The 25,376-nt window shown below is 48.4% G+C and overlaps 1 protein-coding gene and 1 non-coding gene across 2 annotated transcripts in view; both read right to left on the reverse strand.

Moving 5' to 3' along the window:
• Positions 1-25,376, reverse strand: part of Slc6a17 (solute carrier family 6 member 17) — a 50,064-nt gene that overhangs the window by 16,032 nt on the left and 8,656 nt on the right. The window contains exons 2-6 of the mRNA XM_047518000.1: positions 17,050-17,422; positions 12,439-12,596; positions 10,366-10,492; positions 9,492-9,673; positions 7,743-7,853 (exon numbers count right to left, since the gene is read on the reverse strand). Of these exons, the coding sequence (XP_047373956.1) occupies positions 7,743-7,853; positions 9,492-9,673; positions 10,366-10,492; positions 12,439-12,596; positions 17,050-17,335 (864 nt within the window). The 5' untranslated portion in view covers positions 17,336-17,422. The remainder of the gene's footprint in view (positions 1-7,742; positions 7,854-9,491; positions 9,674-10,365; positions 10,493-12,438; positions 12,597-17,049; positions 17,423-25,376) is intronic.
• Positions 5,791-5,864, reverse strand: Trnam-cau (transfer RNA methionine (anticodon CAU)). The gene has a single exon. It is a non-coding gene; the product is annotated as a tRNA-Met (tRNA).

Below are 25,376 nucleotides of genomic sequence, written 5' to 3' on the forward strand. Positions count from 1 at the left end.
GGGGCCACGAGACAGCAGATGGCACTGGAGTGCCAGGTCCCCACTGCTGGAGAACAGGGTCACCCTCATGAGGAATGAGGATAATAATAGCTAATGCTTACCGTGCACTTTCCAATTGCCAGGAGGAGGCCCACCAGCTCTCCTGACAACCCCGGGCAGGGGTGCCATTGTTCAGCCCATCCATAGCTGTGGATGAAGGTCCTGAGGATCAAGGAACTTGTCTAGCTGCTGGGTGATGAGCTGAGATCTGGACTAGAGCATGTGGCTCCAGAGCCCACCCTCTGATCACCAGACTGGGCCACCTTCATCTTCCTGCTGAGACGCCCTTGCTCCAGCAGTGGGTTAGGGTTATTAACCCCTATTCTTAGGCCCTTGGAACTTTCAGGGAAATAACATACACCCTTTGTCCTGAGATCTCCTGTTCCTCACCTCAGCTCCCAGGAGCCCAGTTCTCCTTCCTCAGAAGCAACCACGACATCGGCTTCCTATGTACCCCTCCAACAGAGCTTATGCATGTACCAGCAATATATAAAAGCATATATATTACAATACACACACACACGTGTGTGTGTGTGTGTGTGTGTGCATGTGTGTGTATTCCTCCTTTTCCCCCTACTGTTCACACCAGAATTTTCCATGGAGTTCTCCTTGCTCCTGGGGTATTTTCTTGCCCATCCTTTTCTCTCCCCCAATATGCTGAGTTAGGACCCAGCAGAGGCCCAGGACTCCTGGCAATCTGTCCCCCTGTCCCTGCTCACTTCAGCCCCATCCTACAATTGTCTAATCTGTGAATAAGCAATACTAAAAGTACCTATGTCCAGGATCGTAAGGAGGTCTAGTTGAGTATATATACATAGCCCAGCCCTTAGTGAGACCACCCACTGTCAAACGTACACCTGTTTAGGTACCTCGCTGATTGTGGGAAGCAGCCTGGTGTCAAAGATGCTCAAGTGTGGAAAGCCACTTCTGGGTCATTGAAGGGCTAGCAGTGGCCACGCTGGCTGAGTTCACGAGTACCCCTGAGCGCTGTCGGCTAGCCAGCCCTCAGTACTGCACCTGTCCACTCGTCCCCGGCTCGCACACAGCTACCTCACACTGGTGCCTCCTAGGCCTCCGCTGCCTCCTCCTCCTCCATTCTTTCCCTCAGTTGATCACCTTGCTTCCTATTTCGCTGAGGAGGCGGATGCCATCAGAAGAGAATCCTGGCAATGAGAACTCCGCGCAGCTCTTCCCACAGCAGCACTGGCACCAGGGGCTGGCCCTTCCCTCCCACTGCTGTGGCATTGCCTGTGCTCCTAGCTAAGACCAGCTCCACCACCCAGGCCTGTCCCTGCTGCTACTCTCCGCCCCTTGAACATCACGTTCCCCCTCTTTTTTGGATTTTTTGAAGTGCACTATTAAATGATTTTACTCTATCAGAGTTGCTCCACCATTACCACAATCAATTTAGAACTTTTTGTTGCTCCCCAAAGAACAACCCATTAACAGTCATTCCCCAAATCTCCCCAACCTCCTCTCAAGCCCAGTTCTTTTTATTTTTATTTTTATTTTTATTTTTTTTTTGGTACTAGGAATTGAACTCAGGGGTGCTTAACCACTAAGCCACATCCTCAGCCCTTCTTTGTATTTTATTTAGAGACAGAGTCTCACTAAGTTGCTTAGGGTCTCAATAAGTTGCTGAAGATGTCTTTGAACTTGAGATACTTCTGCCTCAACCTCTCAAGCTGCTGGGATTACAAGCATGTGCCACCACACTCAGCCCTCAAGCCCAGTTCTAAGCAACCTCTAATCATCTTTCTGTCTCTAGATTTACCTACTCTAGACATTCCATACAATTAGAATTATACACTATTTGGTCTTTGGTATCTGGCTTCTTTTGCTTAGCTTAATGTTTTCAGGGTTCATCTATGTTGTAGCCAGTACCGGCACTTCTTTTTTACAGCTGGATAATATTCCATTGTTTGGTTATACCACATTTAGTTTACCCATTGATCAGTTAATGGACATTTGGGTTGCTTCTACTTTTTTGGTTATTATGACTCATACAGCTATGAACAGTCACGTTTAAGCTTTTGTGTGAACATATGTTTTCAGTTCTCTTGGCTATGGGCCTAGGAGTGGAATTGCTGGATCATATGCTAACTCTGTTTAACCTTTTGAGGAACTACCAGACTGTTCTCCAAAGCTGTTGCACCATTTTAAATTCCCACCAGCAGTGTATGATAGACTATTTTCATCATCATATGAAATTCTGAAATAACACCCTTGACTCCGTGGCCCTCTCCAGCTAACACCCCATTTCTCCTTTCTCTGCTTCCCTTTATAGCAAAACTAAAAATACATAATCTCTACTATTTGTCTCTAATTCCTTACCTCTCATTCCACCTTCAACCCATTACCTATTTTTACCTCCAGCAGTCCATCAAATGGCTCTTGTCAGGGTCACCAGTGACACCTCCATTGCCAAGTGGTGGGTCATTTCTTAGTCCTCACCAACTGGCCTCAGCAGTTTGGGACACAGCTATTTGTTCTTCCTCCACCGTTTCTCCCTTCCTTCCCCTCTTCCTCCTCCTCCTCCTCTTCCCAAATCACCAGCTATCCCTTCTGAACCCAAGGTCCCCAGTACTCAGTGTTCACACCTCTTCTCTGGCAAGGTTCACTCTCCAGGTGATGATAAACCAATCCATGGCTTTCAATTCTATTACCTCAGCCTCTCAAATTTGTACCTCCACCCTGACCTCCAGATTCATATGTCGCAATCCTTCCAGCATCTCCCCTGGCTATCTATTTGACATTTTAAATCTGTCATGTCCAAAACAGTTCTCTGGATGTTCCCCACCACATCTGCTCCTTCTACCGTCCTCCCCATTTCCCTGAATGTCAATTCCATCCTTCCAGTAGCTCTGGAAAAAAACCTCAGTCATCCTTGACTCCTTCCTCCTCCCACATCTCACATCCAGTCCAACAGCAAAGTCTCTGCACCCATAGGGCATCTTCAACCCAACCACCTCCCCATTCCCATTGCTCCAAACCTGGATGCCCCTCAGAGAGGTGTCTCTGTTCTCCCCTCCCTTCCTCAGATTCCCTATGGCAGCCTCCTAAGAGGCTTCAGTGCTAAGACCATGTCAGCAGCCCAGAATGCTCCAGTGGCCCCAGTTCATACATAGGCAATGTCAAAGTGCTTACTAAGCTTCCTAGTCCCTCATGAGCTGTCTCCCCACCACAGCCATCTTCTCTCTCCTCTTGTTTTGTCCAGACATGCCAGCCTCCTTGAATATATGACACACTCCAGCCTCAAGCCCTTTACCTCAGGGTCCGCTGTTCAGAATGGAATGAGCTACCTTCACATCTCCACCTAGCCTATCCCCTCAACTTCTTCAGTCCCTCATCCAAATGGCACTTTCTCAGTGAGGTTTTCCTTAACCACACTATGTAAGATTGTAGCTCTTCTTCCTGAATGCCCTTATCCATCTTCTCTGCTATATGTTTCTCCTTAGCAACAACAGTCAACAACGACTCTTTCTTATCTCATCCACATCTTCCCACCAGAATATAAGCTCTGTGAGGTCTGGGAAATTTCTGTGCTTTGTTCACTGCTGAATCTCAGAAATTAGAATAGTGCCTGGCACATACCAGTCACTCTGTGAACCTTTGTTGAATAAATGAATAAATGAATGATAGGCATTTAGGGTGTTTTTGGTCTTTCGCTACTAAAATAAATGCTGCGACAAACAATACTGTAACTGGTCATTTTGTTTACATGTGAGTACATCTACAGGACCAGTATCTACAAGAAGTGGAATCGCTGGGCCAAAGGTCATGAACAATTGGAATTTTGATAAACATTCCCTGAGAGTTGGGGGGTTAAAAAACCCACCATAATCCACCACTGAATGTTGAGCAAATCACGACAAATTGTATGGTACCCCATGCTGACTTGGGTTTGTAACTGGATGGAAAGAAGTAATCAGGAGAAAAGCTGCCTGAGGAATTCAAGTTTATTAGCCATTAGCACCAGTTACTGTCCCATAGAGGCAGAAATGGGTCATCATGGTGTCCTGGCCACACTGCAGTCATCATACCTGCTATCTGTCTGCTTGAAGGCATGGACCCAAAGTGCAGGTCCTATAGCCAGGATTATTTCTGATGTTACAAAACTTTATAGGAGGGAGGACCTTCCAGGTTATTTAACATAATCCACAGAGAGGCTACATTTCTCCCACATGGGTTCTGAGATGCCCTGGTCAAAAATTTCCTCAGACTCTGCCTGGGTTGCCAAATGGCATGACCCCTGGGAATTTCATTCACATTGTGGTCTAAATGCAAAGACCAGTGCCCAACCTGGGTAGCTGTGGTCTGTGACCTGGTACTCTACAGCACCATTCTAGAGCAAGAATCTCCCCAGTCCTGGGATGAAACAGTCACAGTTCTGTGGTGGTCCTTTGCCTGCATGGACTATAACAGAGTTGTTTTGGAGAGTGGGTTCGCCCCTTTTGCAGATGACCCAGGGAGATTTGTAAACCAAAATCTCACTCAAGCTGGACTCACTTGCCTCAAGCTAACAGTAGGCTGTTTGGGAGCTTTTGATGAGGGAGTTCAGTCTCTGAGGTCCTTTAACCCTAGCCCCCTGCCCCGGAATACAGCCTTCCAGAGTCAAAGGAAGGAGCTGGAGCTGCACCCTGGAGCTGCCCAATGGGCAAGGTGTCAAGTGTCAAGATAGGCCCACAGGCTCTGTTGGGCCTAGAGGTCCAAAGAGTCAGATGGGCCCAGGGCTGAATTGTGCTAGTTCTTAGAATCCTTTGGATTTGATTTTTTTAGTCTCACATCTCATAAAGATCTGTCCTCCGTAAATGTTAAAGTGGGTTCAGATGGTTTCCTGAACATCCAGGAAAAGATTTGAGAAAGAAGTGCCCCAGTTGTTCAGAGTACACAGCAGCCATTTCACATCCATCTGAGTAGCAAACATGGAAGTCTGATAAATGTGGAGCAACTTGGACTCACATACAGCTGGTGGGAGTGTCAAGAGAATCAACTACTGTGGAAAGCATTTTGATTGAAGATACACATACCTTTGAGGCAGCAATTCCACTTTAAACATATATACCCTGGAGAAATCTGTGCATAGGAGGACCTGTGTAATAATGTTTACCGTAGCCTTATTAGCAATGGTGAAAACTGGAAACCACTTAAATGCTTATCAACCAGAGAATGAATAAATACATTTTAGTTTAGTCCTATAGGGGACTACTTTACAGCAGTGAAAATGCATGTACACAAATCAACATAGGTAAATCTCAAAAAAACAGTGTTAAGCAAAAAAATAGAAGCAAGTCACAGGATACATATAACATAGTGCCATTTATGTAAAGTTTAAGAATATGCACAGATACTATACAGTTTATACATATGCATATATGTATAACAAATTTCATAAAATGTATTAGTAGGATAAACCCACAATTCAGGGCAGTGGTCCCTATGGTCTGAATGTTGGTGCCCCTCCAAATTCCCATGTTAGATTCTAATACCAAAAGTGGTAGTATTAAGAGGTGGACTTCTGGGTAGTGATTAAGTTGTGAGGGCTTCTCCCCCCTGAATGGAATTAGTGCCCTTATATTAGAAGTTCAAGAGCACTCCCTCACCCTGCCACCACTTGAGGAGCCGTGAGAAAGTGCCACCTTTGAAGTTGAGAGTAAGCCCTCACCAGCTTGATCTTGAATTTCTCAGCCTCCAGAACTGTGAGCAATAAATTTCTACTGCTCATAAATTATTTTTTTTTTTTTTTTTTTTTTGCAGTACTGGGGATTGAACCCAGGGCCTTGTGCTTATGAGGCAAGCACTCTACCAACTGAGCTATATCCCCAGCCCTTCTACTGCTCATAAATTATCTAGTTTGTGATATTTTGTTACAGCAGCAGGAACAGATTAAGACAGTGGTTATCTTTGGGAAGGGGAAGGAATGGGATGTGGGGTTAGGCATATTAATGGCTTCTGTAATATTTCATTTCTTAAGAATGTTAATTATATTATTAGATATGTGTTCATATGCCTGATATATTTCATAATTAAAGAGTCATTTTTTAAAGTGTCTGAGTCTGTAGGGAGCAGCATTGTATATGCTGGGACCATGGCTGATCCCAGTGAGTCTGTTCTGCCTGCTCCCACCCAGAGTTACATAGCAGGGACTCTTAACACCATCAAGGGGCCCATCTGGAGATTTTGTGAATCTCCACATTTATGAACATCACCAGAGCATATAATTCCCTCATAAAGCTCAGTAAAATGTAACTCAAAGACTCAAGTGAACACTTTACACTGACCATGACTCTGAGCTATAGTTGAAGTGATTCATAAAAACAGTTGGCTTTCCGCTCATGGCCACTTACCCCAAAGAAATAGATTTGCATGTTTTCTTCTTTGTCAGATATCACATTTTCACAATAACCCTACAGCCTGCCACACGGCTCAGGATTCACATTCACGCCTCAGGAGGTTCATTAAGTGCCTCACACAGTGGGCCTTTGTAGGCACTCATGCAGAAACCTCAGATGTTCAGTCTCAGTCCAAGGATGCCTCCGGCCAATTTGAGCATTGTGGTGACTGTGGGGTGGCATGTGCCCTGGCCATGGCCATTCACCAAACATCAGCAGCCTACACATGGCAGCATAGTTGGGGAGGCAGGAGTGACTAGGGGCTTCAAACGTTGTTGGATCTGGGTTTTCCTCCTCATGTCCAAGTATATGCACTGTCTGTGCAAGGGCTAGTGTCGGGCGGAAGGCACTGCCGAGCACTTAGGGAGGCCTCAAGCTGGCCTGGCTGAGTTTTGACCCTGAGCCCATGGGATGGAGTCTCAGCAGGCCCCTGATGGCTGCTATTGACCAGCTGGCATTTGGAGGTGGACTTCCCGGCCTGACCAGCTGAGGCTGCTAATGTACATTGCTTGGGGCAACTGGAAGGGCATGTCAATCTGCACTGGAAATGCTCTTATTCCCCAGTGGACCGACTCATGCCAGCAGTGCCAAGTATTATGAAGCATCATAGAGGGGTGAGACCACAGGGTGAGGATAGACCACCTTCAGAAAGCTGGGTGTACGCCTTCAGGACACCTGTGCCTTGTCCGTGCCCTCTATGAAAGGTAAGCAGAGATCCTGCTGGTCTCCTCAGGGCTTTTGAGAGGATGGAGAGGAGGTGTGCAAGAGTTCCACAAGGTAAAATCACTCTTATTGGCTTATCTTTAATAAACAAGCAACCTTGTTCCCCTGATTTGGGTACAAACTGGGATTTCCAGGGAGAGCTGTGTCCTCTTAGGCATCTTCTTGGTTCCTAATGTCACAGGTCTATGAAATGAACCTTCCCAAATGAATAAAGGAGTGAAGCTCCCTGCCCCCAGTCCACGTCCCAGCCAAACCTACTCCCTACCACTGCCTCACGCATGCCCAGTGCTGCCCCACATCCTTGCTCATGTAGCTTCCTTTAAAGACAATGACCTATTGGCACTTACTGAAATCCTACCTGCTCCCTAAGCCTCCTTCCAGGACCTCCTCCCTGAATCCATGTGACATCCCTCTCCTGGGAACCTTGAAGACAGGGTCCAGGGCTCCTTCCTGTGCATTCCTCCAGCGCCTAGCCAGGACCGTTCCCACATAGAGTAGGTGCTCAGTGTGCATTCCAGTATATGAAGCTGACCAGGCGCAGTGGGCCTGTCAAGTGTTTCCCTGGCACGTGGGAACCCCAGCTCTTACCTTGGGAGTGAACATGTGTAGGATGCCATCAACCGCCCCTCGCAGCAGCAGCCCCCGGACCAGAAAGCAGGCCAGCACCACATAGGGGAAGAGGGAGCTGAAATACATCACCTGCAGAGAGGACAGGGACCCACCATCAGGGAGAACCCCTCCTACTCCTGTAGCTTCCATCCCCCTCCCTGCTCACAGTTGGGGCACATGAGCCTCCTGGGATACCAGACAGCAGAAAGCAGAGCCTTGGAGCCCCTGGGCATCAGGCCAAACCCACCACCCATCCAGTCCTGAGCCCAAGCAGGAGCAGAAGCAGGAAAGGCTGGAGCCAGCATGGTTGAACCCGGGACTTGCTTGCCTTCCAAGGACTGATGGTTTGGGCTAGTGGTCCCCATCCCCCAGGCTGCCAAGGGGTAAGGGAACCCTATGCTCTCCTCCTCATTTTCTCAAGTCTCTTGCCCCGATTGGACCACTCAAGGGCCTCCCCTATCCTTACAGTTCCTTTGACAGAAGACATCCAAGAGGCCACAGACGTGGCTCCCAACTGAAGACCATCAGGAAGCCTAGCCCTGTGAGCCCGAGCCCATGCTATTGCTGCATATGCATGTCTCGCATATTTCCACTGCTCCATGTGCCTGGTGCAAAGTCACAGGCAAAGGCTATGATCACAAAACCTCTGTTGCTCTGAAACAAATCCCAGGGGGTGGTGTGAGCAGGATGGTGTAAAGGTTAAGAGGGTGCATGTACTGACCTATGTGCCCGAGTTCTGAGCCTGCCTCTACCAGTTGCCATGGCCTCTAACCTATGGACATAACCTTGATGTGTTTTGTTTCCTTATCTCTAAAAGGGGTGTGAAAACTTCTAATGCATAAGGTTATTGAGGACCAAATGGGTTCATATATGTGGCTGTACTGATAAGTTCCATGAAGCATCAACTACTATTTTGGCCTCCAAAGAAGGGAGAGATTAGAGGCTGGGATGATATCACCTTTCCAGAGTTTAGCTTCCTTGCTTGTCAAGTCTGGAAAAGAACGCAAAACCTCAATCAGGCTTTAGTTCCAGCTCTGAGACAAATTGGCTGCATGATATTAGACGACACACTTCCCCTCTCTGGGTCTCAGTTTCCTCATCTGTAAAATGGGCGCACAGGGCTATAGGATGTCTAACATCTTTTCCATCCCTGGCACTGCATGAGTACTGATAGGTGACAAGTAAGAAAGGGCCCTCTTCAGAAGGGATCTGAGCTGCTAAGAAATGGTATGTGGGCTTGGACAGTGTGTACCCCAAGACAGAGTGGATATGGAACTACCCTCAGGCCTCCCAAGGCCTGCTTCATTCAGAGCACACACCTGCTCAAACAGCCCCATAGTTGTAGACATGGAAAGTGCTGGTTTTCACCCAAAAAAAATCACTTAGAATGACTGTAGGATTTGGCTTGGGAACCTGAGGGATTAGAATCTAAACAGATATTTCTGAGTCAATGCTTCTATCTTCCTTCTCTTTAATGTCTGCAAGGCAGGACTGGATTATCTGAGCATGAAGGTAGACAGGGGTCAGGACAATGATTTCCAGGAAGCCCATCCCTGGCGTGCTGTTCACAGTGGACAACAACACAGACGTTACTCCCTCCCTTTCCTTTGGGGGTCAATGCCATTACCCTGAGTCATCCAGAACCCAAGTCAACTGAAGGACCCTGCATTGGTGACTGGAGTTCTCAGCCCTCTGTCTCTGTCTATCTGCTGTCCTCCTCCAACTCACCTTCCCTGAGGACTGGATGCCCTTGACGACAGCCATGCCCACGATGCTCCAGGCCACAAGGAGGCACAGCGTCATCTTCCAGTTGAGGCCTCCACTCTCAGAGATGGAGTTAGAGATGTCCAAGGCCTCTCGATACCAGAAGTAGGTGGTGGCTGAGCTCTTCTCACATTCTGCCTCCACCACTGAAACAGCAGCAGAGGCCACAGGACTCAGTGGTGAGGCCTATGGGGCCACCTCTCCTGCTGGACCTCTGTTCAGGGTGGGCAGCTGGAAGGGTCTGTGCTCATTCTGGGTTAGCCATGATCTGGAAGACCCCAGGGAATGGCACTTCCTGATGGGGCCTGGGAGGCTACAGGACATGCTCAGCTGGCTGAATTCTACCCACACCACCTGCTGCCCATGTCTGTCCATAGGAGATAGTAAGGGTTGAGGTTGAATTGGCCTAAAGGTCCTTGGGAAAGGTCCTAAATTGGGACCTGGAGACTTAGATTCTCATCCCAGATCATTGGTTAAATAGATACTGTGAACATAGGAAAGTGGCTTCAGGGGCCTCAGTTTTCCCATCTGCTAAGTGGGATAATCATCCAGTCCTTCGTAGGACTGGCATGTCAATCATACTAACTAAATAAAAATCACAATTTATAGCATTTCAACTACACTCGTTTTATTTAATCCTCTAAGGACTCAATGGGAGAAGTCAGAAAGACATCATTTGCACTGTGGAAAGGGAAATGAGGCTCAAGGGTGTGAAGTGACTTGTCCAAGGTGACAAGTCAACAAAATCCCAAATCTGTGTGGTAAGCCTGTGAGACTCCTTCTAGAGACAGAGTTGGCTGAGTCCCCAGCTGTGGTACCTCAGGAGTCCCATACTTGCCTGCCACGGTCCCATTCCTGATAACAGGACATTCACTCCAGGGCAGTGGGTACTGGAAGGACTTGAAGAAGTAGAAGATGCTCCATCCAATGATCACATTATAATACAGCCCAACAAAGAGGCACACCTGAGGACGGAGACCCAGGGTGGGACCACGGAAGCTGTAGGTTAAGGCAATACCACGCCCACCCCAGCACTCAAACCCAGGGCCAGCAGCACAGGCCAACGACATTGAACACAGCAGCACAGTCACAAAGGAGGAAGACCAGGAATGAGACAGAGCAGCAAGGACCTGCCCCAATCCTCCATTCATCTGGTACTCAGGCAACCCACAAAAGAATTCTTTGGATATTAAAGTTGACTTAAATAGACTCTTAAAATGTTAATCCTTTCCAGTTTGAAATTCCTCTAATACTTGAATCCCTTCCCCACCATTTCCTGATGACTCAGGATTCTGATTAGAGATGCCCTCCAGGACCACAGAGGTTGAGTAGCTTTTACCCTTATAGGAAATGGCCCCAGGCAGTTGTGCTTTATGAGATTTTTATGGATTGCTGGTTTTCTATGTCCTTCCTTCTCTCAGGATATTACTCTCTCTTTGGTTCTGTTGGTAGCCTACCTCTAGAAAAACATCCCTTTTCATTTCTTGGAAACAAAATAACTAAGCTTGGTAGAGTTTTTGTTTGGTTGGTTGGTTGTTTTTTGCAAGGGTAACAGGGATTAAACTCGGGCACTCGCCCACTGAGCCACATCCTCAGTCCTATTTTTTATTTTATTTAGAGACAGGGTCTCACTGAGTTGCTTAATGCCTCACTGCTGCTGAGGCTGGCTTTTAACACACGATCCTCCTGCCTCAGTCTCTGGAGCCACTGGGATTACAGGCAGAGTTTTATTTAAAATAAGAGTATGTGGACTCTGATGGAAGGTCCGAAGGGTTTCTTTGAAAGTGATGTTTTATAGACATAGATTTGCAGCATCTGATCCAGAGCAGATGCTGTGGGGTCCCTTCCAGGGGCCTGGCAGTGGGAAGACTGATGTTCAGAGTAAGAACCAAGGGTCCCTTGCTTGGTCCCTTTCACCTGAGTACCTGTGTACAGAACAGACAAGTACCCAGCAGGCTGTGTGGGGCTAGTGATGGAGACACCTGCTTCCTTTACTTGGGTGCTTTCAGTGCACAGGCAGACCCAGCACACACTCCTGCATGTGACCCATGGTCAGCCCAGCAGAGTGCACTGTAGCTGGTCATATCAACCTGCACAAAGGCAATGCCCTGTGGGCGAGTAGAGGCCAGACAGACCCTCTCCCAGGCTCTGCCTGGAGCAGGTTTGGGCTGGCCCTGCCATTCTGCTTGATGGAATCTTTAGTCCCTTCCAGAAGCAGATTCCAGTTTTTACCCCAGGTATGAGCATATGCAACAGTAGACTTTGCCTTTAAGGGACACACAGTTCCCCTAGAGCTCTATGCAGAGCCTCATCTGCAGACTGTGGCTGAGCTGGAGGCCTCACGGACTTCCCCTCCCAGGATTCTGGGGTCTCCCTCTCTCCTCCTGTTCCAAAACCTCACATCTCCTGGGTTGACCTAAAGGTTCCTGAGTTCTCCAACTTGGTTCATTTGCACAGCACAAAGGTAAGGGAGCCCTGAGCCCCAGGACTGCTTCTTCCCTAGTCACCTATGTGCCTAGTAGAAATACTGTCTGCCCAAGGAAACAGGTAGGACCCTCTCATGGGGAACTGATGACTAATTAGCAGAGACAGGTATCTGAAATGGTCCATATGTCCCCAGAGACCCTGGCTGAGACGTCCCAGGGCCTGCCTTGTGAACATGTCCCAGCATTGCCTCCTTTGCCTCAGTTGCAAATATCACACACTGTTTCAGGCAGGGCGGTTGACTTCCAGTGTAGGAGATATGGTAACTGAGACGCTATATGAGCCCTGAGATACCAGCTGGAAGCAATTCTCCTGTTGGGAGACCCCTTGCTGCCCTTGTCTTGGCCCAGGACTCTGGCCTGTAAACCTCTACCCAAGAGTGGCCCCTCTGTCTCTGGCTTAGTGCCTTCCCCCGCCCTGGACTCACAATGCAGCTGGAAAAGCCAATGCCCCCCAGGCGGGGACACACGTAGTGCCACACACCAATGCTACCGCGGCGGATCCTTTGGCCCACAGCCAGCTCCAGGAAGAACAGGGGGATGCCAATAATGATCAGCAGCACCAGGTAGGGCACCAGGTAGGCACCTGCAGAGAGAGGGGAGGGGTGTCAGCGGCTGTCTGGAGCACAGGATCAGAATGAGAGAAGGGCTGGTAACAGGGTCCCACAGTCTCAGTCACATACTGTCCCCAGTCCCAGGGCCCTTTAATCCCTGTGACCTACCCTACACTGGCTCATTCATACCCTTTTTCTCCTGGACTCCCCTGGCCTGAAATGCTAAGGGAGGAACATATGTATATCAATGCGCCCACTCACAAGGTTCAGCTCAGAGACAAACAGATGGATGAACACCTCACTGCCTCTCGGGAATGCACACATCAAATCACAATCAGACAGACACACTCACCTTAGGAAATACTCTGTGGACATCTGTCCACACCCCTCCTGCCCACAGGGAAGCCACCCCAGATGTCATGGGCCCTGCTCGCTTGCCCCCAGTGGCCCTGACTGCCCACATCTGAGCCAGATGCTGATGCAGCACACTGGGCAGCTCCAGGGAAGCAGAACTTGGAAGTTCTCCAGGGAGAGGGGGTCTAACCAGCATCTCCATTAATCCACAGCTAATTGAGAGGAACAGGAGAGAAATTAGCTGTTCAGGAAAGCGTAGTCAGGAGGATCATAAAGGATAGAAAGAATCTTACTAAAGATTCCAGATGATAAATGAATCTTTCTGTCCTAAACCTCACTGCAGACACAATCTCAATTCCAAGTGACAGGGCATTTAGCAAGAGAATTAAAGCCACGCCTGGACATGGACGAATGCACCCCACAGAGAGCTGTGCCAACAACCTAGTCCTGTTAGCAACACTGTCATCCAGGCCTTCCTGTCTGTCAAATGGTTTCAGGCCCACCCCAGTCACCAAGGCCCTGATGGTCACCCAGCACACGTGAGCAGTCTCCAGATGTCCTCCACACTGCTTTGCCCCCCATAACAACATGCCCACATGCTCCCCTATATGTGCCCAATCTGCCAAGGAACACTGGGGGTTGGGCACCAAACCTGGCACTTGGCAACAGTCAGCTGTGTACTGCAGGTCTACCCTGTGCCAAGCAGGGAAGTAGGGGGATAGTGGAATAACAGAAGGCACAGACGCCATCCTGGGGGAGCTCACAATCTGTGGGGGAGGCCGGACTCTCAGCTGCACATGGGCATTGTCAGCACTGGTCACATGGAGCCACCAGAGCAGTATGTATGTACATACTGAGGAAGGGGCCAGGGTCTGGGGAGGCAATCCACAGAGTCATACACCATAGCATGAAATTCATCACTGTAAAGCACATAAATTCAACTTGTCAAAAGCAGACCTATTGTGGTGCTCAAAGGAGGAAGGGCTTGCAGGAATGTAGGTATAAACTCCTGGGTTTGTCTAACTCAGCTTCTTGATCCTGGGTAGAGGGAAATGGAAGCAGAAAGAAGCAATCTGGGCTGGGGATAAAGCTCAGTTGGGCTGGGGATATAGTTCAGTTGGTAGAGTGCTTGCCTCGCAAGCACAAGGCCCTGGGTTCAATCCCCAGCACTGCAAAAAAAAAAAAAAAAAAAGTGATCTGCTACAGGAAGGCCAAGGGAGATAGACTTGCTGGTTTTTTATTTTGTCCCAGTATCCAGGGAGATGGGTTTCAGAGTGTTGCAAAGTGGGTTGGCATCTTCTATGGATGTTTCTTTCCTCTCCTCAAAGAACTGGGTAGGTCCCGGCCAAGAGTGAACCTATGGCAAAAACCAGGTACTTCTGCTCACGTTCTGTCCACCTCAGCCAGGGTGCAGGATGCTGACCTAACTGCAGGGTTCTCGACCATGTCAAGGCCCTGCTGACCAGAGAGCTCAAGGGGCTCTGTGCAGTCCAGGGGAGCAGAATTTGTAGTATATCAGCCTTTGTTAAAATAATTTGAAAACACAATAGCACACTCTTCCATCTTAGGAAATACAACCTGGGGACACAATGGGGTTTTCTTCCATGTTTCAGCAGCTTTCAGGAGCCTCCAGTTTGAATAGCTGGGAGCATTAGGAAATTTAGCAAAATGTGGACTCCTGGCTCTCTGAGGTTCCTAGATCACTAATAATCTATATCTCAGTCTATACCTAGTGCCTTGCTTCTGGCAAACCCCACGTTTGTTTCCAGGGCTTAAAAGACCACGTTGACCCCAGCCCATTGAGCTATGGATTAAGTAGGAGCCAAGTTCAGATCTTGGAGGCAGACCTCCCAGGCTTGAAACCTGGCTTCGCCATTTACTAGCCTGTAACTTTGAACCAATTATTTGATACCTGTGTTGCTAGATTGTCACCCAATTTATAAAAAGGATGGAAATATTAAGTAGAAACATAAAATTTTTGCTGATAGTTGACCATTTTTGACACTTCATTCACCCTGATGCTATACCTAATCACAGGGCTACCGTAAAGAGAAAATGAGTTACTTATCCACATTAAGCACTTAATAAACTTTGCCTCTTTTTCATAAAAATAAACAGAAAAGAGGCAAATTAAGAGGATGAGAAATAAATAAATTGCCAGCATCTGGTGGAGCTAAGCAGAGTCCCACAGTTTCCATCCAGAATTAAGCAAAGTTTGATTGGGATCACCCAAGTTTCAAAACCACATAATGCCAACTGCAAGGCCAAACACCTGTCTCCTCCCTGACCATTTGCTTCCTTCTCAACATTTAAGGTGACTTGTAAAACCTGTAAGATGTGAGACAGTTAAAGGTAAGAGGGAACTGCAGGCACTAGAGAGGATGGACAAATGAACATAGAATGGGAACTGAGTCCCAAGAGTTGACCACACTTTTCTTCTGGGGGTACTTTTTGGTGATGGCCGACATAGTGAACAGGCAGTCTAGTCCAAACACTGTCCTGAGAGTGAGTGAGTGAGTGTGTGTATGTACACACACATGCAGTCATGAAGGGGACTCTGTGATTCAGCACCAAGTATCCAGACAGAGCTGATCATATAAGCCAGCAAGGACAAGGTTAGAGGTTCTGAGTAGGTCCCCAAATGCTGGCTGTCCTCCAAAATTTTTGGTGCCTTAGAGCTCTTCTCGGAGGAAAAGCATAAGGAAGTCATACACTTATGTTTACATCTTTCTTTGAGTTGGTCTTATATCAACATGGTGACCACATCATGCACAACCAAGAGCTCTGATTGGCAGTTACTTATAGAAAAATTTAAAAATATCTTTCAAGCAATAGAACCATGGGGTAAATATACTATACAATGGAAACCTCTGGCCTGGCTCAGTCACATGAGCTCAGGTGGGCAGCCTCACTCCCTGCCCCTCAATAGAAACTGGGAAGGAGGAGAGGCCCCCAACCAGACTTTGCCTTTTGAGCCAGACACAGAATATATCCTGGAGAGGAGGGGAAGTTTCCTGGATGAGGCCGTGTTTTGGGGAAAAGGCTGCCTGGCAAGAATCCCTCAGAGCAGGGACAGGAGGAGCTGGGTTAAAATGCCTGTGAAGCTGTGGCCACCCAATAGACTAGAGTGTGTCAGTCACAGGACAGGGGTTCAGGAGCTGGGTAGCTCTCTGCTGGCTGGTCTTCTCAGGAGCAGAGAATGGGCTTGAAAATGCCATTTTTTCCAGTCTATTGGTAGTTTCTTTGATTATATTCATTAAGTTGCCCCATGGTTTCAAAGCAGGCTGCCTTTGGTAAATTTTAGGCTAAGTGCTGAAGAGGCAATGCCTAGGGGCTTCTGCCCACCCTGGCATCTGATGGTGATCTGACGCCAGCAAGATCTTCAAAACGAATTCACACAGGTGAAGCATGTGGTCCCCTATGGGGGTGGGGTGGGTGGCAGCAGGTGCCATGTGCAGTACACAAGCTGGGGTTAGGCTGTTCGGGTTGAGTCCTAATTGTGTCACTAGCTGAACCCTTCATCACACATGACCCTGAACACACCACCTAAACAATCTGTGTCTCAGTTCTGCAGTCTCTAAAGTGAGGATGATGATAACTTCTTCCTCACATAAGGTTGTTCAGGGATTTCATGGTCGGACTTGTGAAATTGGTACTTTGGTTGATCCAAAATGCTCAGATAACAGCACTTTACCCAGGCCTAATACCCAGTAAGTGTTTAGAACAGTGTCTAGCACCTAATAGACATTTAATAATAGCGGCCAACAGGTGCTCTTTACTATGTGGCTCAGGTAGTGTATAAAGGTCATTTAATCCTTCCAATTCCCCTGCGAGGAGGGAGACACCATTCACTATTATCCCCATTTTACAGATGAGGAACAGAGAAATTAAGCAACCTGTACATGGTCCCAGACTGGGATCTGAACCCAGGCAGTCTAGGGTCAGAGCACACGTTCTTATTATCATGACCTACAGCCTCTGAATAGCTATTAGCCACCGTTATGGCTACTCCTGAGAGTCGCTCTGGAATCCTGATCTGCCACCTTACATGGACTCCAGTTCTACCTTCTTTTCACCCCTAAGCCCAGTGCATTTTCAGGGCACCTTGGTGCAAGCAGGGCAGGCTCTTACCTCCTCCATTTTTCTGGCACAGGTAGGGGAATCTCCAGATGTTGCCAAGGCCCACAGAGAAGCCGATCTGGGCCAGGATGTACTGCAGCTTGCTATTCCAGGCTGGCCGGTCCTCTGCGTCCAGCTCCTCCTCCGCTGCCTTCTGCTTGCCACCTGCCTCGCCAGCCACATTCAGTACACTCTGTTTATAGTCCACAGGCTCCTCAAGGGCCAGCAGGTCAGCGACTGACTCGGTGACGTGTTCATTGCTGTGCTCACGTTGGGTCACCTTGCTGTTCTTCGGCATGGGTGCCACCGGGGCCACGCAGCCCTGCTCCCCAGCACACAGAGAAGGTGGGACTCAGCTGCTGTCAGTTCTTTCTCATCCAGGGACCTGTGAAAACAGGAAAGCAGGAGAGGATTAGTTGAGCACACCAGGGAGGTAGGGGGTCCAAAGCAGATACAACCTGGTCAACTTCCTGGCACACACTCTGAGGCTGGTCAAGGATTTCAAATGTTAAGCTTGCCTTCCCTTCCCTTCCCATCATTGCCCCCATTGCAGAGTTCAAGGCCTGCCCACTCAGTTTTTCCAGAGATCTCCTCTGAGCATAATTAGAAAGGTAAACCCAATAGGGAAAAGCAGGCAAAACCATCCACTGAACCCAAGTGAAGTTACCCATCATGCCACTGCCCTCTTTCATATTGCAGAGTTGCGAGTGCTCAAGACCCTTGGAGACCCCCACAGCTTTCCCCTTGCAGGCTAAGACCTATCTCTCTTGCGTTCTATTTAGCTGAAACCACTTGGTGGGAGCCAGAAAAGACAATGTTTGCCTTTTCTAGTGTCTTCCTATTCAAAATATCCATGGACTAGTAGCATCATCAGGTGCTTGATAAAAATGCTGAATCTCAAGCCTACCTCAGACCTACAAAATCATTATCTGCATTTTTACAGGATCGCCAGGTGATTCAGAGAAACATTAACATTTGCATTAACATTTTAACCTCATCCCCACAAAAAAAAAAAAAAAAAAAAAACCATAGTATCTTGCAGTGGGGCTCCTGGGTGCCAGTTACTAAGGCACCTTCATTTCCTTGCAGAAGCAGCTAACCAGGCTCAGCTAAGAATTCTGGCACCAGAGACCTAGAAGTGTTTGCTTGGTGCCAACAAATCCTGGGTCATTCCTCAACGTTGACATTATCTGAGAGCCACTGCAGCCAAGAGCTGGTTCTCCATCCTTCAGCGACAGTTTTACAGCAGATAATGTCTGCACAACATGGGCCGGGAGGCAAAACTCTCCCCTGCTCTGGCTGGTCCTCATTTGTCATTCATGCCTTCCCTTAAAGAAATAAAGCACCAAGAAAATGAATCCTTGAAGAATTCCAACACTCGTTATATTTCAAGGCACCTCCTCATTAAGGGGAGGTTGGAGGATTTAAAATTAAACACACACACACCCCGGTCTGTAGTTGCCCTGCATCTTTCTAGGGATGTAAATTACCTAGCTCTGTAATTACTTTATTAAGGGAACGAGCTGTCCCTGGAAGTCGGGCTTGCTGCTTGCTGCTTGCTCTCCTCCTTCTACATCTGTACCATCTGCATGGCACAGGCAAGGTTGTTGGGCAGCAGAAGGGTACAGAGACCCAGACTTCCTGGCTGACTCTAATCAAGACCTGGCCTTTGAGGGAACCTGGTCAGCCAGGTCCTGCTACACATATGGTGAAGCTGTGAGGCCCAGCAGGTGGGGATAATTTCCATGCTGTTCCTTGGGATTAGCTAGCCCTCCCCAGAGGCATGGACCATAATAGCAGGTGACACTTCCCTGCCTTTCTCACCCAAGGGCAACAGTGTCTTCAGCAATAAGTCCTTCCACCCCAGGAACAGTCAGGGTCTTGGGCTTTGGAAGAACTAAGACAGAGTCAGCCTGCCTAAAATACCTCAGAATCCCCTTTAAAAAGCCTACTACCAGGACTTCATTGTGGGTCAGCTGAATATCCCTGTGTCCTGGAGGGTGTCCCAACGTGGCACTTATGTGTCTGTGGACCCTTCAGGGCTGCTAGACAAGTGAAGGGTGCTCCCCAGAGTATGCAACAGGGAGGCCTGTGTTCTGGCTGGGCTGTCGGTTTGAGCCCAACCCTGACCCCACCCAGAAGGTCCTTGTCCCCAGGGTGCTTAAATGGAAACCATATGCAATGCTGCTTCTCTGGGCACCTCATCCTCCTCTAGAGCTCACATGGAGAGCTCTTATTAAAGACTGGAGCTGGAAACAGGGTGAGGGTCCCTCTAGAGACTACAGGAACAGGGGTGCCTTGGCTCAGAGCCTCTTTCCAGCTATTCTGCCTACAACAGGATTTGATCAGAACAATCTGCAATGCATTCGATCTGATTTAAGGATCATCAAGCCACAGCTGGAGAAAAGCAAGGGTGAGTCCCACCAGTCTGCAGAATTCATCTTGATGCTGGCCAACTAAAGAACACGTTTCCCCATAAATAGCCTGGTGAGTGGCAGCTCAGTCACCAACATGAGCAAGGATTGGAAGGAAAAAAAGCATCCTTTTAAGCAAAGAGGACTGAAGGACAAAGCACATTCTGGAAATGCCAGAGAAGGACATTAAGAGCAGCATCCGGGCAACCACAGGGCCATGCTTAATGCTGCATGAGTTTCCTCCTCCTCCTCACCATGTCACTGAGGTATCTGAGCATCCTGCACTGCAGGATGGTGGCCTAGGGATCCCTGTGTCGTCAGGTTTGCAAGATGCAAAGTGCTGACGTGAAACTGCAAGTTGAGGTTCTGGGTTATAATCTCAACTGGGAAGTGCCGGGTGATTATGACTATGCCCAGGCAACAGCAGAACCAGATTCTGAGAAAAGAAAGCAATTGCTTGGCTCAACATCCCCATTTTATATGTATGGAAATTGAGGTCCAGAGATAGAGAATAGCTCAAAACTACTCAGGTCCTCCTGACACCCTGATCAGAGTCTCATCCAGGGAGTTCCACCTACTGAGTCAGGCTCAAAAAAGATGGAAGACAGAAAGAAGGCAGATGGGTGTGGGAGTTTAGGGCATGGACTTTGAAGTCAGACAGGCTAGGATTTTAGAGTTCACATTCATTCATTCACTCACTCACTTGCTCACCTGATGTACTTTTCCCAAGTGACTCTCATACACCATGATCTTTCCAGGGGCAAGCTATACAGCAGTGAACAAAACAGGCCATGTGTCCCCTCTTGTGAAGTTCACATTTCTTGTATGAGAGCCAGAAACTAAGAAATAAATGTCAAACATAATGGCCAGGGGTAGAACAGCCTGGGGGGAGGGGACCTGGCTGGCTGCTCCTTCGTGATGGGGGTAGGGAAGCCAGGAAAGGCCTCTTGGTGACATTGGAGCAGAGGTCTAAATGACAGGAAAGAACATTGGCAGAGAAAAGAGCATGCTGAAAGGAAGCAGTATGAGGAATTCCAGGAACAGGAAGGTGCCCAGAGTGGCCAGAAGGGAGTGGCAGGGAGGGCTGGCCACTGGAGGACTTGGCCACACACTAACTGTGTGCTCTTTGGACAAGGCACGAATGATGGGAGCATCAGTCTCCTCAGGAGGAAAATAGTTCTATCTAATGACAGTTCCCTTCTTTCTCAGGGAAGGCTGCTGAGAGGAGCCAATGAGTTACCACAAATGAAGAGCCTGGCATAGAGCTTGGCACACAGGGAGGATCCAAAGGAAGTGACTGCTGCCTGGAGGCCTGGCATTATTTACCCTTATATATTCAAAATATGGAAGTTCCCATATTTACATCTGGTCACATAAATCCCCTCTTTCTCTTAAGGAAGGGCCAAAGTGAAGTAGGAGTGAAGACAGGAGGTAGACAGAAGCATTTTGCCTCACCTCAGAAATGTCTACTTTGGTTAGCAAGAACTGGCTTCCTCCTGGGGTTGCTGGTCAACACCCAGCAAAGTCCTGCCAATTACCATACCCCAGTGGCCAAAGGAGCCAGGTTAAGGGTACAGAGTTCCAGATGCAAATCAAAAAGATTGGCAATAAAATGTAAATAAAACCAAGGCTTCATATAAGTGTGGCATTATTAATAATAATAAAAATATAGTTCAGACCTAGTATTTGTAATCATTTGAAACCATTTAACAACATTTTCTTTCTTTCTTTTTTTGATACCAGTGATTGAACCCAGGGTACTTAACCACTGAGCCACAGCCCCAGCCCTTTTTATTTTTTATTTTAAGACAGGGCCTCACCAAATTGCTGAAGCTGGTCTTGAACTTGCAATCCTCCTGCCTCAGCCTCCCAAGCCCCTCAGATTACAGGCATGCACCACCATACCTGGCCCATTTAACATTTTATATGTTCTACTGACACAGTTAGAGTAGTGATTCTGCTCACCAGTCGTTCAGCCTGGGCTGAAATCCCAGCTTCACTGGGTACCAACTGCTTAGCATAAGTTTTCTCACCTGTCACAGGAGCTCCAGTGCCCCCTTACAAAGCTGTGAGGAGGGTAAGTTGCACAGGTCCTAGAGCCACTGGCCCCTAGGGGTCTCTCACAAATGTTGCCTCTTCCTGGGCTGTCGCTGGATTCACACTGCCAATGCTGCCAGGGAATAAAGCTGGCAGCTGCTTGCACTCCAGGTTACAGATGGGGGTGCCGAGACCAGGACAGTGCAGAGTGTGATGCTCAGCACACGGGTCTCCCGACTTCCAGACTCTCTCCATGCTCCAAACTGAAAGGCTTCTTTAAAGGGGAAGTGGAAACAGTAGGAACTTGGAATAACCTTCCCTCTCCCCAACCCTCACTCCCAGTCCTCTGAAGCCTGGGATTCACATGCTGGTAAAAGAACAGCTTCCAGATCAGAGCATGGGAATCCAAAGTACATCCAACCAGTAACCCCAAAGTATAGCCTTGGGCAAGCACCAGGAACAGAGAAGGACCCAGAGGGGGCCATTCCTCTCTGCCCTGCCTTTGCATCCCATAGAGCCAGTCACAATTCAGACATCAACCAACTCTACAGACTGGAACACTTCCCTAACCTCCCAGGACCTCTGTTTCCATGTGTGTAAAATGGGTTGGTCTACATGACGTCTAAAGCCCCTTTCAGCTCCAGCATATATCCAGCAAATGGCCCTCCTGCCTGTGGGTGTGAGCGAGGCATGTCCTGCCCCTGGCACGAGGTGACACAGACTCCACGGTCTGTCTGTCCTGCCACCCCCCGTCAGCTGACAGCCAGTTGGAGCATCATGAAGATGTGTTGACAACCAGCCCAGCCGTACTCTAATTATCCCCCCGTAGCTGGGATGGGTTGTAAAGTTCCATTCACGAGCAATGCGTCAGATGACGGCGTTGCACGGTGCTCCTTGAAAGGAATGCCTCAATTACTTAAAGCACAATGCAGAGGGGCCTGAGTGCCGAGCAGGTCCTCAGTGCCAGCTTGTCACTTAGCAACCCATGTGGCTTACAGCTCAGAATAGCTCCTGTGAGAGAAGCAGGACTGAGCAGTGAACTGTGAATCTTCTTCAAAGAGAAAAAAGGAATGCAACTAGGAGGCAAACAGGTAAAAATATCTCCTGCCAGAGCACTGATGGCTTCACAACAATGTTCCCAACATGGCATCTGGCAATTAGCTCAAGGAGTTCGGGGTGGCCATGCTCACCCTGCATCCAGGGCTACACCTAGGCCCCACCCCCTACCCTGCAGCAGCTGGAGAAGGGGGAAGGGGTGCCCTTCCGAGGTGCTAAAGTCAGCTCCTCTGAGCACTTGCTCCTAGTTTTGGGATGTCTCTTGCTCAGGAAGGCTGTATTAGGTCACCTATGGGACAAACTCCCCAGGGGAACTGAGTGGAGAAACTGCCATCTTTGGGGAAGCAAGCAGTCAACTTGAACACAGACCCCATGGCACCCACTTCACCCAGCCCCAGAGTGTACCCAGCTTGCTCCCCTCAGAACTGTGGCACTGGAAAGCATGTTGTGACCCAGCACATCCTCAAATAGATGAGACAAACTGGAAGTCCCTGAGGAGCAGATGGGAGAAGGCCCAGCTCCCAGGCCTCAAGGCCAAGGTCCAGTTCAAGATTATCTGATGGTGAGAGGGAAGCATGGCCAGGTTCCCTCCCCTGAGTGCCTGGCAGCTTCCTGATTTCCATGTGACAAACAGCTGTAGCCCCAACAGCTTTCCTAATTACCTCCGAGCCTCTGGGCTGCCACTGAGGTTGGACTGTTATCAGAGACACAAATTGTCCTCCAAATTATTTTAATTGTTTTATTGAAACCTCTGACAGTCATCTAGGGCAAACTGCTCCTGATAGTGTCTGGCCATGGCTTGACAACTGCTTACCTGGGCCCTTCTCTCCAGGACACACAGGCAGAGACCCCACTATTCTCAATCTCTCCCACCTTCACCCCCATCCTAGTGTCATAAAGTCCTGCCAGCGTGTTCGGCTCTGTCCTGTTCCCACCTGCTCTGGGTCAGGCCCTCTCTTCAGCTAGACGCTCACTGCAGGCTCCCAACTCTTCAAGTCCATCCCACATGTTGCCTTCAGAGGCATCTCCAGGAAATACCATGTCCCCCACTCCCACTGTCTACTGAAAGAGCCCAGGACTCTCACCAAGACATTTGGCCCCCTGCATGACGCCCCTGGCTTCCACTTCCTCCCAGCACATTCTACTCCATCTACACAAACCCTCCCCCATCCTCTGCCTCCTGAAGCCTTCCAGGTCCAAGGTCTCAACTCTGTGACACCTCTGCAATTCTCGGAGTAAGCATGGACGTCCTTTTTGCTGCCCTTCTCAGCAAACTCCTTGTGAGACTGTTTCATGCTTTCACCATCTGGCTTTCTGGAAAAACCAGTTGTTAACATGCCTGATTCTTTTTCCAAACAGGAAGCTCCATGAAGGCAGGAATCAAGGTGTACTCAGTTTCATGTCCACGCCTCACTACTCCCTGCCAGCAGTATTGGCACACACAGGTTATCCTATAAATTTCTGTGGGCAGAATATGGTACTTAACAGATGTTCTGGGTTCCTCATCCTGAGAACAACCTGCTTCCTATGTTGAAATTCTAACTGCAGCCTTCGCCTTTGAAACAAAGAGACAGAGGTAAAAAGTGAACCGAGCTGACCAGACAGACATTTAAACCTACTAGAAGTCTGTGTTCTGCCCCAGCCAGGGAGGCTGTAATCAAGTGCAGCTCTCAGTCCATGTGGGAAGGACCCCAGGACTTGGAAGTCAGCTTTCTGTTCCTTATTCAATTGTAAAATAAGGAACATCATTTATTTACCAACTGCATCTGGTTACCACATGGATGGAAGGAGAAGGAAAGAAAAGCTTATTGAGAAATAAACACGGTGGTAATTTTCTGACTCTATTTCACAGATTTGTCAGGTTTGTATTTTGGTCTCCCATTTCTTATCACAATTGCCAAGGCCAGATTCTGTTGTCTTTCTGCTATACGTGCTCAATAAATATGATAAGAATGAATTAAATGATTTCTTGAACAAATGGATACATTTTGAATGTCCCAAATTTTCTACTGTCTGAGGTATTTTCCCAGTATCCAAATTTTCCCATATTCTGATATAATATTCTGATCCAAAGAGCATGGCCCAAGTGGCAGTTGAAAAGCTAAGGTACTCCACGAAGTCTGGCCATCATTCAGTGATTTTTTTTTTTCCTTTGTAAAAGGAGGCAGTATTTGTATTCCACCTTTCCCCCTCTGTAGAGGAACCATTCTCATCTCAGAGAGATCAGTTTTGGATAAGATAGGCACTAAGCATGCTATGGGACAGGTGGGGCCATTTCCAACCATAAATCAGGTCAAAGAGCCAACAGGACCTTCCAAAGCCCCCTGCTCACCTTCAGCTTGCATTTCTGGAGCATGCTCTTTGCCCTGGATATTTTGTTTTCTTAGCCAAGAGGAAAAAGAAGCAGGAAGAGGGGCAGATGGTCCAGAGGGGAAGAACTGGCACTGGAAAGTGTGGGCGTGGCCAGTGCAAACAAGATCTTTTGGTTCCTTTTTACCATTTGGTGCCACAGGGAAGGCGTGCTCAGTAGGTAAGCCAGGGCAGCCCCGCCACCCTGCCCCACACGCTGCTCTTCTCAGGTGCTGAGCAGTCTACTGGGGAACTTTGAAGGCAGAACGGGACGGGACGTAGCAAGAATAAAAGGACAACAGCAGTGCACAGCCCACACTGCTGGAATGCCACCTCTGTGGCAGCTACTGTGCGGACAGCCTGACCTCCAGGATCTCCTTTAATCCTGCCAATAATGACAACAGGTAAGGACCACTTTTATTCCCAATATGCAAATGAAAAAGGGGAGGCTCTGAGGGATTAATTGCCTATATTTCATTGAAC

The sequence above is a fragment of the Sciurus carolinensis genome, chromosome 1 (genome assembly GCF_902686445.1).
Source record: "Sciurus carolinensis chromosome 1, mSciCar1.2, whole genome shotgun sequence".
Taxonomy (NCBI): Eukaryota; Metazoa; Chordata; class Mammalia; order Rodentia; family Sciuridae; genus Sciurus; species Sciurus carolinensis.